Source organism: Sinocyclocheilus grahami, unplaced genomic scaffold (genome assembly GCF_001515645.1).
Source record: "Sinocyclocheilus grahami isolate Dianchi unplaced genomic scaffold, SAMN03320097.WGS_v1.1 scaffold9.1, whole genome shotgun sequence".
Taxonomy (NCBI): Eukaryota; Metazoa; Chordata; class Actinopteri; order Cypriniformes; family Cyprinidae; genus Sinocyclocheilus; species Sinocyclocheilus grahami.
In genome coordinates, this window is record NW_015505188.1 from 3,572,634 (window position 1) to 3,590,012 (window position 17,379).

General features: G+C 36.7%; 3 protein-coding genes and 1 pseudogene across 5 annotated transcripts in view; 3 read left to right on the forward strand and 1 right to left on the reverse strand.

Annotated features, from left to right (window-relative positions):
- The window catches only part of LOC107592662 (RUN domain-containing protein 3B-like), a 21,164-nt gene extending 17,815 nt beyond the window's left edge, over positions 1–3,349 (forward strand). Inside the window, exon 7 of the mRNA XM_016282205.1 lies at positions 603–3,349. Within this exon, the coding sequence (XP_016137691.1) occupies positions 603–748 (146 nt within the window). The 3' untranslated portion in view covers positions 749–3,349. The remainder of the gene's footprint in view (positions 1–602) is intronic.
- Positions 3,350–4,359: 1,010 nt separating this feature from the next.
- Positions 4,360–8,185, reverse strand: LOC107592337 (solute carrier family 25 member 40-like; annotated as a pseudogene).
- Positions 8,186–8,275: 90 nt separating this feature from the next.
- Positions 8,276–12,808, forward strand: LOC107592324 (protein DBF4 homolog A-like). Of its 3 annotated transcripts, none has more exons than XM_016281806.1 (12): positions 8,276–8,729; positions 8,917–9,080; positions 9,630–9,821; positions 10,133–10,183; positions 10,293–10,362; positions 10,456–10,532; positions 10,901–10,943; positions 11,050–11,095; positions 11,207–11,335; positions 11,423–11,543; positions 11,712–11,827; positions 11,920–12,808. In XM_016281806.1, the coding sequence occupies exons 1-12, from the start codon at positions 8,690–8,692 to the stop codon at positions 12,719–12,721; spliced, it is 1,851 nt and encodes a 616-aa protein (XP_016137292.1). In that variant the 5' UTR covers positions 8,276–8,689; the 3' UTR covers positions 12,722–12,808. The 3 variants fall into 3 exon arrangements, with proteins under 3 accessions (XP_016137292.1, XP_016137301.1, XP_016137309.1); XM_016281815.1 differs by having other exon boundaries at positions 9,633–9,821; XM_016281823.1 differs by having other exon boundaries at positions 8,276–8,717.
- A 1,432-nt stretch (positions 12,809–14,240) lies between these two features.
- The window catches only part of LOC107592672 (uncharacterized), a 6,642-nt gene continuing 3,503 nt past the window's right edge, over positions 14,241–17,379 (forward strand). The window contains exons 1-2 of the mRNA XM_016282213.1: positions 14,241–14,542; positions 14,819–14,979. Of these exons, the coding sequence (XP_016137699.1) occupies positions 14,410–14,542; positions 14,819–14,979 (294 nt within the window). The 5' untranslated portion in view covers positions 14,241–14,409. The remainder of the gene's footprint in view (positions 14,543–14,818; positions 14,980–17,379) is intronic.

Below are 17,379 nucleotides of genomic sequence, written 5' to 3' on the forward strand. Positions count from 1 at the left end.
AAAAAATGCAAAATGTGATTTAAATTGGAATTTTAAAAAAAGATATTCTTAAATCACAGTTGATATTGCTTTCGGTTTATTCACTTGTCAACAATCATCAGTTAACAGTCAGGTTGAGAGCAATGCATTGTGGGGTAGGTAAAGTATTTCTAGAGTTATTTTAGTATTATTTTTATTCTATTATAGTATTTATTAATATTTTGAATTAGCTTTTAGTTTGATATTTTCAGTATAATTTTAGTTTATATTTTAGTAATGTTTTATGTGCTTTTTTTATTTAGCTTTAATGCATTTTTATTTAGGTTTTTAGTTAAGTACTTTCAAAGCTTAAACAAAAATTAGAAATGTTGCCTTGGTAACTATTAGTTTTTCATCTAATGCTTTTATTTTATTTCAGATTTATTTAAATTACCCAACTCAATTTTTTATAGTTTTATTTTTAGTTAATAATAACAACTATTGCTACATCTATTGCGCAGATGTTGTGGCTACTGCTCTGCCCTTTGTCTGTTTAATAATAACATCCTCGCTCCTGTGTGAAATGATATCAGTGATGTCTCCACACTCTACTACTGTGTGTATATGTGCTTGTGTTTTCACAGGGAAAGAGGATACTCCGTCTCTGAGGGGTTTGTGTGGTTCCTTAACCTCAATGGCCAGTTACAAATCTCTGGCCAGTCTGAAGTCCAGCGAGTATCTGGCCAGTCCAACAACAGACATGACCAGCCCAGGACTGACTCCATCCTGAGAGACAAGTATGGACATACTGTATAAATGCATACACAAACACACCAGCCTGCTTGAGATCGTGTGGGCTTCAAATTGAAGTGAAGAAAGAAAAGCTACCTATCGGTACCATCCTCAGAGCTTCTAAGAGACATTTCAACTAGACAAGATGAAACCCCAGTGCTATCCCGACTGGTTTTAGTTTAATTTGAAGTGCAATTCATTTTCAAATCTGAAGTCCATAGCTAGTGTAAGCATTAGCATTAGTGAATATTGAGCATAATGTATCACGATGAATGACAGTCTTGACTCAGGACATCAGTGAATTTCAGTTGTTTGTGAAATTTTGTTTATCTACCCAGTTCAGATGTTTGCTGTTTTTGGAAAGTCTATAGATAAAGGTTTTCGTGATGTTTTATTTTTGCTTCTACTCATAAAATTTGTCCTGTGTGGAATTATACTGAATTATTACTAAACTTTGATTTAACTTCAGTGCCCCTATCGAAACGTATAGTTTATTTAAAAAAAACACATCATTGCACATCACAGCTATACTAGCACAGCTACAGTATGTAGGAAATATTTTTATCTATTTATTTTATTTTATTGAATTTAATATTTAATTTTATTTAAAGAAAAAATTCTAGTTGCAAGCCTCCTCTTAAATCCACTTTTCATTATAAATGGTCAATTATTGTGATTAATCTGGCCCCTCGCGACACATTTTGGTCCCCTTTAATAAAAACTAGAATCAGCATGCCAAGTAAAATACACTTTAAACAATTTTTTAACACCGCTTTCAAAATATTAACATGAACATATAGCTGTGATATTCAGTAAGAAAAATATTTAGGACGTTAACCTAATTGTATCCATCAGAAATTGTTTGGATTGTGAGAAATTAGTGATCTGTATCAAAATTGAAAAGCTGGAGCCCTAATATTGTTGAATTGTCCAATTAGGACAGAATTGTGAACAACAAACATTGCTTTGTTCATTTGCCATCATTTGTCTTTTTAGGGAGTAAGAGGGATGTAATTTCAGAAAATTCTCTGGTGTGCTGAATGTGGATGTGTATACATTTATTTCTCGTCTCTGACTTTTAACTGAAGTGTTTGACATTCACTCTGTCCTCTTATGTGGAGAGGTTTTACATATTTATGAGTTCTGTGAATTACATAATCATACAGCACTCAAACATCGGTTTTGCATTTTTTTCCCACCGTCACTCACAGATAGTGGCTAATGTGCACTGGTGTGAAGCATTGCCATGCATTTATATAAATGAATAAGAATAATATGGATGATAAATAATATGATGCATAATGGACTGGAACAAGAATGTATTCAAAACCTAAAGCAAAGATCTTTAACGTCACATGTAAACATCTGAACTAGTGTTGTCAATTTAATGGGATTAATTATTTAAAAAAAAAAATATTCAAGTTAATAATTTCCTCTAATTTGTACGTAAATGTTGTAATTTTCCTACCTCCAGAGCAAATCAAGATTAAAGTACCACTTTGTTTTTGACTGTATAATGAGGCTGTGGACTATAGGCCAGTGATGTCCAATGAGACGGACATAAATGATATATTGACTTCAAAGCCAACATATATATATACACAGTATATTTTAATGTCCATTCCATGCTTTTCTCATCTGCTGCAGTTATCTTCATTAGGGGGCTTTTTTGTGGTTAATTTGATTACAAAATCAGAATGTCATAATTAATATGCAGTATTTAATTAATTTTTAATCAATTGACTAGTAGTCTAATAGTCTGAACCCATTTTTATTTCAATGGAAGGTTTAATTTTAGAATTAATTGGTAGAGTTGTGTTTGAAGTAAAATACCTAATACTGCTGCTGATAATTTTAAGAAATTAACATTCAAGTGTTACTAGTGTGATTTGAGCATAAAAACAGACCTGTTTATAAATTCAGTTTAAGAGGCATGCCAAGCCATGAGTAATATATGACAATAACTGAAGATATTAAGAAGTGTGTATGATTACTCATTAGCATCAGCACAGTAATAACAGAAATTCCAGGGAAACACGTATGCAGAATTCCCATCTAAAATAGTCTTGTACATCGCCTTGCTGAACATCCATGTTCTTAGTGTTGAAGAATGTCTCGTCTGCCTTTGACTTCATTTCTGTACTGCAGAAATACATCTTACATGTGAAATGCATGTTTTACACTGTTCAGAGCTAGCTCAGTAGCCAGTACATCTAAATGTGCATCTCAAGGTTTATTTGAGATTCTTACAGCACTGTTTGTGCAATTAAATGTATTTTATGTGTATAGTGGAATGAAGGAAATGCATTTCAGTACCTAAGTGTTACTTTTCAGAGTTTTAGCCTTTCAATTTGAAAAATGTTAACACTTGTTTGAAAACCCTGCAGAATTGTCACCTTTAGACATTTTTGAATGTATTTTCTTTCTCAATGCTTTGAAATCTGTTTTTGTGATTGAGCTTTTGTTTCTTTCATTTTCTGTTGCACTGTGACAGAAATAAATGGGGTGAGGATAACGAGGGCGCACTGAGATGAATATCATATATTCACCTAATTATAATTTAGCCTCAATATATTCAGTCAAATTTCACTTTATGTCCTCATCTATGATCTTTTTTTTTTTTCTTCTTCAATAAATTAAAATGTAAATACAAGCTTGGCTGAATGCTTATTTTGTGCAATGGTATACTAGCTTACAGAATATTGTCGCACGACCTCATCACATTGCAGGTTTAATTTAGTGTTTGATGTCCAGTTATCAATACAAATTAAATGCAATTTTGTGAAAAAACAGAATGCTGAAATTAATTCTCATTCTTTTATCACACTGGAAATGGAAGGTAAATAGATTACAAATTTGCACATGGCATCAGATCTTATGTGCTCCTGGTTCAAGCAACATGAGTGTAAATTGTCCAGTTATCAATACAAATTAAATGCAATTTTGTGAAAAAACAGAATGCTGAAATTAATTCTCATTCTTTTATCACACTGGAAATGGAAGATAAATAGATTACAAATTTGCACATGGCATCAGATCTTATGTGCTCCTGGTTCAAGCAACATGAGTGTAAATGAAAATAACTAGAGACAATATTCTGGACTGAATAAAGGAATTTGAGACAGAGATTTGAAATCATTTATGAATCACTGTTGAAGCACTTAAAAAGGAAATTCAATTACAAACAGCGCAATTGTTTAAAAAGCTGTGAATATTCACACTTTAGGCAATGGGTCAAGAAAAAAAGATATAAATTAACAATTATAAATCAATTATTTAACTAGTTAAAAAACTCATTCTTATTTTTGCCACCATTTGCATACACTGTCTTCATTTAACACAAACCTCGAAAAGAAATTACTGAAACACTACTGAGACAATAACAATTAAAAGTCAACAAGACAAAACAGGTAGAACAAAATTACAAGGATAAGCATGTCTGATGGGAATACATTGGGTGTGAATTTACCAATTTACCTAACCCTAAAATAAAAAATAAATAAATAAAGATGCGTTTATATGCAAGGGTTTATGTTTCTTCACCTTTTTAATTAAAACATTTAAAAACACAAATAATAAACAATTTTATTTTCAATAATTTGACCTACGTGTAAGATACTCTGTTACTTTTAAATATTTACTAGAGAAAGTAAATACGGATTTATTTCACAGCAACTCTATAAACTAATCTCTCTTTTAGACAGACAGCAAGAGTGATTACATGTTGGGAAAATGTGTGGTGTAGTCTGTGATTAATTTACTGAATCTTAAAGGTCTGTGATCCAAGTGTTCTTCTAAATCAGAGGTTTTCTGTGTGAGGCGACATGCTGGGCTGCAGTTGTGTCACCCTCTGTTTCTTCTGGTTGTATCTGAGGAAAAAAGCTTTTCCGAACTCCTATGTGCTGATCATTATAGCACATGCCGGAGCCACTTTAATCAGCCTTGGCAGAAAACCTGAGGATAAGAGACAGAGAGAAATCTGAGCTGTACTGCTGAGACATCTAGTGGTGACTTGAAAATCACGGCCCTATGATTACATACACATGTGTGTGTGTGTATATATACAGTGGGGCAAAAAAGTATTTAGTCAGCCACCAATTGTGCAAGTTCTCCCACTTAAAAAGATGAGAGAGGCCTGTAATTTTCATCATAGGTATACCTCAACTATGAGAGACAAAATGAGAAAAAAAAATCCAGAAAATCACATTGTAGGATTTTTAAAGAATTAATTGGTAAATTCCTCGGTAAAATAAGTATTTGGTCAATAACAAAATTGATGTTATTGAAGCACCCTCCTGGGGGACTTCCCGCAGTTCTGTGTCTGTGGTTTCATTCACCCCGCTACAATATATAAAATACTTTATTTAGCAAGGACGCATTTAATTGATCAAAAGTGCCAGCAAAGACATTACAAAAATTATATTTCAAATAAATGCTGTTCTTTGGAACTTTCTATTCATCAAAGATTTCTGAAAAAAAAGTGTCACAATTTCCCCAAAAGATACTGTTTTCCAAAAGAGAATGATTTATGAAGGATTTTTTTTTTATTTGTGAAGGATCATGTGACACTAAAGACTGGAGTAATGACGCTGAAAATTCAGTTTTGCATCACAGAAATAAATTACATTTTAAAATATATTAAAATAGAAAACATTTATTTTAAATTGTAATAATATTTCACAATTTTAATATAAGGTATATTAATCTTACCGATCCCAGATTTTAGAACGGTAGTGTGCGTGTGTTCAATATGAATACACATATTTACCTGCAAATAGTCCTGATACTTCATTTTCAGCAACTATCCTTTTCATGTGCTGGATGAGACTTGTGTGGACACTACACAGATTATACTGCACATTAATGTAATATTCTGATTGAATATACATGTCAAACCAAAGCTCAGAATCCTCCAATTATGGAAACCATTTACATAATTTCACCTGAATACTCACATTTCATTATCTGCAGTTCACCCAGTTCTACCTGTCGTTTTGTCTTGACTACATCAAAGGGCAGTGTGATGACTGATGCAAACTAAAGTAAGAAAATGCAGGTACTTGACATTTCAGGACATGTTTTTATTTACAGTACAAATACAATGTGGCCAAACACATCCTGGATATTTCACATTGAATCACATTGAACCCTACTTATGCATGCATTTAGTACCAGTAAATGAGACCCATGAGAGCTCTGATGATACAGATGTAGTAAATCACAAACTTACTGATCCAGACAGTGCTCCAGCTGTGAATGTGATGGCAAAGGTTGGATCTGTACAGTTGTAATATTGACAGAGCCAGGCTTTACCCTTCTCATAGATAAACCAGTACATAGCTGAGGAGAAACAAAGTAAAATAAGAAATTAGGAAATAGCAGCAAACAATACGCATTCAAAGAGTCGTTTGAAGGTATAGGAGACCCCTTCAAAATATGGTCAAATGGTAAACATTCTGCTATTTCGTGGTCCATGTCGGTTCAAAAGTTTGGGGTTGGAAAGATTTTTAAAATGTTTTTGAAATTAGTCTTATGCCCCCCCCCCACAATAATAATATCTCAATAAAACTAAAATAACACTGTTGCTCACCAAGGCTGCATTTATTTGATCAAAAATACAGCAACAAAGAGCAACAATGTAACATGGAGAAATGCAAAAATACAGAGCTGGACATTTCCCAAACAAGTCTAGATGAAGAAGACCTTATTATCAAAGCTTATATAAATATATTATGGAATATAACCGATTTGTGGGTCGGTTGGATATCCATCAGAAATCACATTCAGTTTTATATGAGTTTTTGTATTTTTGAGTATTGTGTTTGTAAATCAAGTGCTTCAAAATGTGAAGTGTGTAATGTGAAGGCTGTGTGTGTTTGACCTGAGAATGGGACGTCTCGGAGCAGCGTGGGTCCCCAAACCCTCCGCAGAGACCGCCAGCCCTCGTTGTGCAGCGCTGACCGGAACACGGCGCTCAGTTCCTGGTACGACTGCTTCTCAGACTGCATCTTTGTGTGGACCAGCTCCAGGGGGCTGATTACTGTAGCCGACCCCACTGACAAATGCAGAAAAAAAGTCATGGGAAGCCAGGCACACTTTGATATAGAAGGTCGACATGCGGAGAAAAGGTCAAACACTGAATCAGCAGGGAAAACGTTACCTCTCACGATTGTGCCGGCCAACAGCGGCACATAATCTGATCATAAGTCTCCCATCCTGTGCTTGAGAACGGCACATAGCTGATCGTAACATGTGAAATAGATTACGGTTGCAGGCACTGCCATCACTCTGCAAAGGGAAATGCATTTCATAATTTATGTCCCAGGGTTTGGACAGCAGAAATGTAATACTGGTAAAAAAAAATGTATAGCTTGAATGCACTATAAGTCGGTTTGGATAAAAGCGTCTGCTAAATGCATAAATTATTATTATTATAATAAAATTATAATTACATATTGGCTTTATTGAATACCATAGTCGAAAATGTGTATTTATTAAAAAAGTAAATATAAAGCTGTCATTTACCAGATGCTTTTTATGCAAATCGATTTACAGGACAGTATTTTTATGGTGCTTTTTCACAGAAACACACCAGATCTAAATTATATATTTAATATCACTGAATCTAAATGTATTGCCATTCACAAAATATGTATTGTTAAAAAATAGGCATCTAACTAGATCACTCTGACCCACGTTACATTCTAAAAGGGATAGGTTAATATATTTTTTCTGTATTAGGATATACTAAATCCATAGTCTCTTACCAAACAGTGACTTAATAATTGCCCCAGAGCAAGATGCAATCATCTATCTAAACATCCAACAGGATAGTGTGAGAAATGTGGACACAGTGAAACTGTAGAACATGTGATTATTAATTGTAAGGGTTATGATGAAGAAAGAGAAGTGCTAAGAGACGACGTATGGAAGAATGAAGGAAAAGAGTTAACATTAAAGAATATATTAGACTCAGATATAGGAAATAGTACGATAAATGTGTTTCAGTTTCTGAATAATACAGGTTTAATGAAGAGAATGTAGGATAAGTATATATAGAGAGGTAGAAGATGCTGATATAGTGTGGGTAGAAGGGAAAGTATATCTGAAGGTTAAATAAGGATACAGTGGGATATTGGGATTTAAAGGGAATTGGGGTGGAAACTGGAGGAGCTGAAGAACAAGCCCACATTTACCTTGTTCCAAATAGATCTGAACATATAAACCGGGTTTACTGCATTGACCTTTATCAGTTCTCATTACAACTCAATTTCCAAATGACGTAAATAGCATAGACTAGGTAACGCCGAAAGAAAAAAGCATTGTCATCAGTGCAGTCCAAAGATATTAATGAATCTATGATTCATTATGAGTTACACGCTACTGCACTAGCGTGCGCCATTGCGCTTCCCCACAACATGACATGTGCTTGTTGTCTTGCAGTGTGTTTCGCACCAGCAGATTCGTAACTTCCGGCTATTTAAATTTCGCCATTGGACACAATAAAGCGCTCGCGGACGTGACAGTGTATCGAAGTCATGTTTTATACTTTTAACATTGGTTTTCTTGTGTATATTCTACATAAAATTCAAGTTGTTTATATTGGTGCAATTGACGTTCAAATGTCAGCGCTTTGCGGCGTCGTTTTTGAAATGTCAAAAAAATATACGTCGAATCTCCCTTCATGAACTCCAAGATTACAGCAGGTTTCGTGGGAGAGTGGAGAGCGTCTCGAGCGGGAAAATGGAAACGGGTTGCGTCGAGTGTTTGTTTTGAAGATATTTACAAACGGCAGAGGCATTTAACACAGTGTTGAGTTTTTAGTTTAGCGTTTTAATCAAGTTACAGTTATAAGTAATGCTGCTATATGTTTGCGGTATAACTAGCTGGTTTAGCCGGGTTTAGGGCTGTAACGTTAGCCGTTAGAAGTAAAAGCTCCATGATGAAGCACGACTCTTTTTCCAGGTGTAAGGACAGAGGTGCTTTATACATTATAAAAATCATGTTTATCTCTTTTAATTAACTTTTAATTTTCTCTTTTTTTTGTGTAAAAGTAGCCTTTGAACATAACGCTTTAGGAAGTTCCCATGCTTACGCTGTTCAGTATATACACTGAATGTATGTGTATTGTTTATAAGTCTAATTGTGCTATATTGATCTTCACAGATTCAAAACTGGCCGGACATAATAGTGTATCATCTAAAAGCAAAGTTAAAGCCACATGTGATGCTCTTCAGAATAAACCTTTTAAAGGGAGAATATTTTACTTGGATCTGCCATGGAATATGAAAACACAACTCTTGGAAAATGACATCGAAACACTTGGTGGTGTAAGTGCAGTTCACTGTTTACTGTTTTAAGTATAATCTATCATTGAGGGGCTGTCTGCGCAAAATATTAATCTTTTCACATGCAGGAAGAGAATGCCCTTTAAATTAGTAAAATTAGACAGCTGTCTCTTTAGAAACTCGGCAAAATGACTAGTTTAATAAGCTTCACATTTATACACTTCTCTCAATGTAAACAAGACTGGAATTTCTGCGTAATTTAAAAGAGTGTATTATATGAATTACATCTGTTTCTTGGTAAGAATGAAGTGATACTGGTCTGTAACTGAAAGGAGTGGCTCACCCCAAACCTTCAGGACATCCAAGATGTAGATGAGTTTGTTTCTTCATCAGAACAGATTTGGAGAAATTTAGCATTACATCACTTGCTCCGTTCTAAGGAAGAGACAAACTCATCTACATTGTGGATGACCTGAGGGGGAGTTAATTCAAAGCAAATTTTCTGTTTTGGGTGAACCATTCCGTTAACTCAAAATGTTGACCATGCACATGTAATCACAGATGTAGTAACCTCCTGTATGTTCTGGTCAGCAGACAGTGGAAAAGTTCTTCAGTAAGGAGATCAAGTATTTTGTGTCCAGTAAGCCGGAGGCTCGTTATGCCCAGCGTCTCCTTCCGGACTCTCCTGCGCCCAGTCCAGATTCAGGCATCAGCTCTCCTCATCCCAGCAGCAAGAGGGAAAGCCGTGTGCACAGGGGCAACTCTCAGGGAGTCACGGATACGGTTAGACAGGATGCTTTTTGTTCTCAACTTCATTGGCAAAGATTTTGTTTCTGGGTTCCCGAAGTAAAAAAAACCCAGAAACTAAGCATTTTAAAATGTTTTAAGTCTTTAAAATGACTTACGCAGTAAATGTAATATTTTTATATTTTAAAGTGGAGTGCCTAACAGCGCCCCTTAGCTATTCGAAATTCACTCTAAACCACGGCTTCATGGGGATCTTTGCTTTTATATAACGTTGGGTTAGCATGCACTTAGCCCACCAATTCAGTCCAAATTCACTGACATGTTTATCTTGTGCTGGAATATCACAGGTGGCTGTAAGTCGAGGCAAATCGCTTGTGGGGAGAGTTGTTAAGGAACAAGTGAGTCAATCTTTATCATGGCTTGTTTGTTTGTTTGTGAATGAACTCTTGAGTGAAGTCTTGAGTGGTTTATCAGTGCTCTGATTGAGGGTTTTCTGTTCTGTTTTAGGAACGTGTTCAGATGAATGGAATCTTGGCCAATGCTGTGGAATGGGGAGTCAAAGTCCTGCATGTTGACGGTATTTTCTTTATCATCATTAATACTTGTATTGTTAGAGAAGTGAGATATGGTTTCACTATTTCATGGTGTTTGATGCTTGACTTCCAAACAGATGTTATTTCTTATGTTGACAAGAAGAAAGCAAAACTCATTGCAGTGAACGCAGCTAATCCAGTGGTGAAAAGAGCTGTGAGTAGTTTTTTTGTTCGTAGCACATTTTATTATTATATTTGTTTATATTAAAATTTAAAAATGAACCACTGTAAAAACATTGTTCAACCACTTTTCTGAATATTGTGTGTAGTAAACAACTACAAAATGTGATGTTTACTGTCCTAAAGACTAAACTGAAACATTTGAACCTGATCTTTTAACATTCACCAGAAAATTACTCATGTGGAATCTGCACAGGTTTTCACAATTTCTGCCCTGATTGGGAAATCTATGGAATATAAATTTGGCTGCAAAGTGAGAAATCTGTGGAGCTGCAGACTCTGTGCAGCGCTGCAAATAAACTTATTTCTGTATATATTCAGTTTATCACTCTTCATTTTTAGGCCAGCATTCAGCACACAGACAAAAATACCCACAGACACAATGGTAAGTAGAGAGTAAAGAACCTGTTTTAATATGTTGCTGCATCCAGTTGAAAAAGTTGAATATATAGCAGTCTATATTTGATTTAGTTTTTGTTTTTTATTTCCAGCTGAAAGAATTTGTCGTCCATTTGTGAAAGTAGAAGACTCAAGCAGGTGCGTTTCCTTTTCTTGTTTTTCTTGTTTCACATTACTTGTCAAATTCAATAACAGTCTGTGATATTGTTTACTGTGATACTGTGTGATATTGTGATACTGTTTTTGCAGGCATTATTGTCCCATCTACCTTCCCCTGTCCAACACGCCTGTGTGCAACCTCCGATCTATTCCACCTTGCTGCCCATTCCTGATGGATGAATATGGAAAAGAAGATCCAAAGAGACCGAAAGAGCAAAGGTACAATGAGAATCAGAAATGTCTTTTTGTAATGCAGGCATTTTTGAGAGTGTGTCTGTGTGTGAATGAGAATCTTTTTTGCCTCAGGTCTGGTGGGGAACGAGGAATTAGAGGAAAGAAAGGCAGGCGCATAGGACATGAAGGGAGAGAAAAGAGGAAAGGAGGGTACTGTGAGTGCTGTGAGGTCAAATTCGACAACCTAAAGATGGTAGGTGTTGGAAACAAAAGAAAGGCAGTCAATTTTAAATTAACACTTTGTATATGCCGTTTCTCATCTGAAAACAAACAAACGGTAATTATAAATTTTGGGCTGAACCAGGATTTGCATAAAATACATGACATTTGTTCTCACCTGTTCTGACCTTCTGACCACCAGCACCTAGAGAGTGACCAGCATCAGGCTTTCTCTAAGAGTGAGGAGTACACAGTTGTGGATCGAGTCACTGCGGGGCTGACCTGTGACCTTATTAACATTGGCACACACAGCAAAAGGTACAAACGTCTTTAAAAATTGTAGGTTCCCTTTTTTTTTTTTTTTTTTACTGGCCTTATGACGGCACTATTTCAATGTCCCTCTGCCATAGGGTGAAATGCAGTACATCAACCCCTGTTCTGTGTGCTGTAGCAATGTTGCCTGTAAAGGAAGATGTGGGATCTGTAAATGGTGATTGGAAACAGGAAAGCAACGGGTCTTTGCTTTGGAGCTCTACAGCAAGGCAACCTCTTTCAGAACAGACCAGAGAAAAACCTCTGTCAGTTCGCAAACGCAGCAGAGGCCAGTGTGAATTCCCTCTGAACAACAGGGACAGCTTTTTCGACCAATCCGATGTTCCTGAGAAGTCCCAGTCTAAGCGTGGATCCTTTGAGTGGGAATTCCACTCGCAATCTGTTGTGCGGAAATCTGAAGGTGCATCTTTTCTCAGCAGAGAGCAGAACTGTGACTCTAATGCACCTGAATGCAGGACAGACCAACAATCCAGGACAAACCCTGACATGTGCACAGCTCAACAGTTCAGTGAAAGAAACCGAGAATCATTAACGGCATTTGAGTGCTTTAGGACTAACTCCTGTGAAGTTTATTTGCAAAGTATGCCAGAAAATCAAGTTGAAAATTCAGCTCTTTGGCCTTTAGGCAGCACAGAACCCGAACCGGACCCCGATAGCCCCACTAATTCACTGCAACGGAAGGTTCGGAATGTCAGATCCAGAAGAAGAAAGCAAGTACCAGCCTTGCACATCGAATCTAGTAAAGAGAGAGAATCATTGAGCTCTCTTACACCTGTTAAACCTGTACTGGAGTGCGAGAACCCACCTGGTTATCTCCTGGACCTGTGGCAGCTCTTTCAGTCCAGTGACCACATGGATGAAGATTTTAAGGGTTTTTGAGATTAAAGCTAGAGGAGTAGAGGAATTTAACACATATGTATGTGTTGTAAAAGTTATTACTGTGCCAAATAATATGTAGTAATAAATCTGTTTTCTTTCATCAGTACGATAGGAAAACACGGAGACTCGGAAAGGGGTACAGGCTAAACAATACTCAGCAGAGAAATGTGGTTAGAGTGGGTGTTATATAGTGAATGAGGTAATTAGAAACAGCTGTGTGCAATGAGTGCAATCAGGGCAGTGTGCAAATTGTGCAAAGAATGATGGGAAATGTAGTCCGGGGTGCTATGCAACAGTTTGTGTAGTGCGAGAGTCAATGTAATGGAAAATGTGACATCTGGTGGTGAATAAACGGAAGTCCATGAACCGAATTCGTGACAGTTACAGCCAGTGTGTTCTCTTTTTAATATTTTTCCACTAGGTGATGGTGTTCCGTGGTTTTGCCTCTCTTTCAGAGCGAGCATCAAGTACAGGTGTGAGTGTTACCTGTGTTTGGCGTTTGGGTTTAAAAGACGGAGATTCAGAGAGCAGTGTGTGTTCTGGACTGGGCCCCCGTTCATCTTCCCTCTCCAGCCCTGGATTGTTTTGTTTTCGTTTCTTTCTTTCTTTATACTTAATTTTTGTATTATTTGATTTATTCTTGATTAAATGTTTATTTGTTAAACTTAGTCTTCTGTGTGGCCTCCCCTTTTGGCAATGTTCCTTCACTCAGAGCCAGGTGGTTGTAACAGTAGTGACACTGAAGTGAAGACTGGAGTAATGGCTGCTGAACATTCAGCTTTGCTATCATAACAATGAATTACATTTCAAATTCACAGCTATTTATAAATATTAAAATATAAACACAATATTACTTTTAAGTAAATGCAGCCTTGGTGAGCATAAGAAACCTCTTTCAAAAGCTTACATTTTTATCAACCACAAACTTTTGAATGGTATAGTCCAATTAACCACTTCTGTATGTAGCATAAATATGTTAAACAAATGTCAATTCTGTGTTATTTAATCAAATTGAAGCTCTACTTTAAGTGGCCTAATGGGCTAATGAAAAATGTGTTTATTACACAACGTATTTATTTACGGGGTAAACCTGGGATTTGTTTTGAATGGCTTCCACAGCTTTTTGTTTATTTTGTTACTTTTATTTTGTTACATTATTTTATGTTTTTGTTTAATAGTTTTCTTTTTTCTGGTTATTCTGGGCATTATAAAATTATTAGTGCATAAAGCATAATATTGCCTGGTGTACTAATGATATGCATGATTTCATACTACAAGGGCGTAACATTATGCATTATTATTTAGTACTAGTACTATTTAATACATTGTGTTTCACTGTTCTTATGCTCCATAATGCATCAGTTCTGGCGCAGAAGGTGACAGCAGGTCTACACGCACACTACACTACCCATCATCCCGCGTGCAGCTCGCTCATGTATATTTATGAGGCGTTTCTGCAGTGAGGCGGCTGGATATGATTGATGTCTTGCTGAGGAGGAGGTGGTGGTTTCTGCTCGGCGAAGAAAAAAAGGTCCTGATTTTAGTTTTCCAGAACGCGCCCGCCGCTTGCGCAAGCCGCGTCTCGATGCAGAGGCTGCGCGCGAGAGTATGTGTGCGCCTTCCTGAGGGAGACGGAAATCGGGTTTAACTTGGGATTTAACTCGTGTTTCGTGTAATTTGGGATATATATGATTAACCGCGATTTTCTGAACCGAATGGATGCGGGAATGATGCCTCTCCGTGTCGGGAGTTCCTTTCTGTGCCTCTTTGTAGCGGTGATGAGCTCTGTGATACATACCAGCTTCTCCCTGCCTCATTACGGTGAGGGGGTATTTTTATATATTTCATAAAAAACTAAACAATTATGGCGTATTTTTTACCATATTAGTGTCGTATTTTACGCCCACTGCATTCATTTCAGGTGATGTAAACAACTAATATGTATGTAACGGTAAATAGCCGACCCTGAGCCGTGATTTATCATTATTTATCGTATCTAAACAGAATATTATGTCCAATTTCATACATGTAAATCGAGAGAAAAATATATAGGTGTTATATGTTAAAAACATGCTCCCGTGTTTTTATTATTCATAGGAGACGCCTTGGTAAAGACGAGGGCTCGGCGTGATGTCGCCAGGTTCCTCGGGAGAGAGAACACGGTACCGGTCCGCTTGGTGTACCGAGTGGATGGAGACAGTCAGGCCGCTCATGATGTTCTCAACACACGGCTTCGATTGAGATCTGACAGTAAACAGGTGTGTATTTTTCATCTCATGTTTGGATGTCATCTGGGTGTCACAAGGATGCTCTCTCCTCCCGTTGCCATTAGAGACGCGCTGCTCTTGGAAAGATGTTTATGTTTTTCTCTTTTACTCTCCTTCCGAGTCTTATAGTCAGGCACTGGGTTGTCTGAGAGCGCTGTGAAGTTAATTCCAGTCATTTAAGGGTGATCTAATGAACCAAAACAGCACATTTCATCAGAAGATGCTGATGCTTCGGCCTCCTGAGGTATCTCGTGGCATCACAGTCTTGGAAACACAAAGGACACAGAAAGAACAAATGAGCAGCTCCTGTGTTGGAGCATGATCAGCCTAAATAAATATTGTATTATACTTTTACATTATTATATACTATAGAAACATCAGAGACTGATTAATGATGTAACTCCATCCATTATTCAGCAAAACACTGAATCAGGGACTCAAAACCTGGGCCATGATGATAAAAAGAAAACAATAAACTGGCTAATGTACTTTGTATTTGGATTCTCGGTTGAGCGTGTAATGCTATTAGAGGTTTATGGACATGCCATTTCTTTTGTACTTGCTTTTCCTGTCTTGAAAGATAAGACTGTGAGCTGATATCACTATAACTCATAAATTAGCTGTATTTAATGAACGTAAACTTTATGTAACTGGTAAAAAGATTTTTAGAATGTTTTTGAAAGAAGCATTTTAGGCTCACCAAGGCTGCATTTATTTCATCAAAATAGAGTAAAAACAGTAATATTGTGAAATATTATTACAATTTAAAATAACTGTTTTCTGTTTGAATGAAATATAATCTCTTCCTGCAATGGCAAAGTTGAATTCTCAGCAGCCATTACTTCATTACAGTGTCACGTGAGTCTTCAGAAATCATGCTAATATGCTGATTAGAATGATTTTTGAGTGGAAGCTTAAAAAGTCTAAGCCTTTTTTGTCCATCCTGACTGCTCAGGTACTCTGTTGCTCATACTTTGTGTGACTGAATAATTCACAAAGGCACAGATATGCAATCGCTTGTGGCCTTGTTAATGTAACGAGTCTCTTTGACTGGTTAGAATGTCTGTACATGTGTCCTAGCATCGCTGTTTTGAGCTTTGGGCTGTGTGTCCACGTGTGGGGCTTAACCCTTTGTCTGACGTGTGCAGCTGAGCTCTGTGTAATTCACTCGAAGGCTTTTTCGTCATGTCATGCATTGTATTGATTTAATCATTGTGGTGTTATATATGGTTCTACATTAGAGATTGGATTAGAAGCATATGCCAATGAAATTAATTTGATCATAAATACATTCTACAATACAAACTACGCTTAGGTCTGTTTTTAGCTCCACTTTTGGCTTACAATTGGATCTTTTTGAAGATGGTTTTATTTATAGAAATTCACTGATGCCTGAAAAAAACAAAACGAAGAAAGAGAAGCTTGCTAATTTTAGATCTTCCTTTTTTAACGCAAAATGTAGATCAGAAAAGAAAAAAACAAATTAAGTTGAGCAGTTTAAAACAATTTATGATGAAATGGCAATCGATGATGCCAAAGACAGGCTAATGGACAGAAAGCTGCAGCCCTCTCATCTTACACATTTTCTAGAAAACACTCTGAGTCTCTTTATTAGATTTGTGTGTTAGAGTGTTATTGTGCATCTTGTTAAGACTTGACACACAAATACACACTCGAGGAGCAGTAGATGTATGTGGGTGTGACTCGGGGAGGGTAGCTTCATTCAGGGGGTCACTGATGGGTGAAGTATATAGGATCTCCCCCTCCGCATTTCTTCCACCCTTTCGTTTTCCTTCCATTTTTATTGATAACTACGCTTTGCTGTTTTAGGGAGAGGTGTGGTCCCTTGGGGGTGTTAGACTCCTCTCACCTCCCTCATATGCTTCAATTTCTGGCCCCCCACACACACACATCCACTCACAAGCAACGAGAACAATGCATTGTAACCCAAAAGCTTCTCTTTCCCCTGAGGGGGTGTTATACGGCCCTGGCCATATGGGTCCCAAGCAGGCAGTGAATTAACCATCAGCGAACACACACACACCCCCACCCCCACACAGCCACCAGTCCTGCACATCAGAGTGTACACGTGATTGAAAAAAAAAAGGCAATTAGCGCATCTAATTTTACTTCTCTCTCTTGACACACCAAATATGTTCTAATTTTTATAGTTTTTATTGTCTCGGCTCATGTGTGGCACCTTGAGATTTTCTTTTTGAAATAAATATATACTTTTGATTAGCAAGAAAGATTGCATTAAATTGAGCAAAAAGTGAATTTGACAATTTCTGCTTCAAATAAATGTTTTTTTTTGTGAATTTTCTATTCAAAGAATCCTGAAAAAAATCTGTCAAGGATTCCACAAAACTTATTAAGCAGCACAGCTGTTTT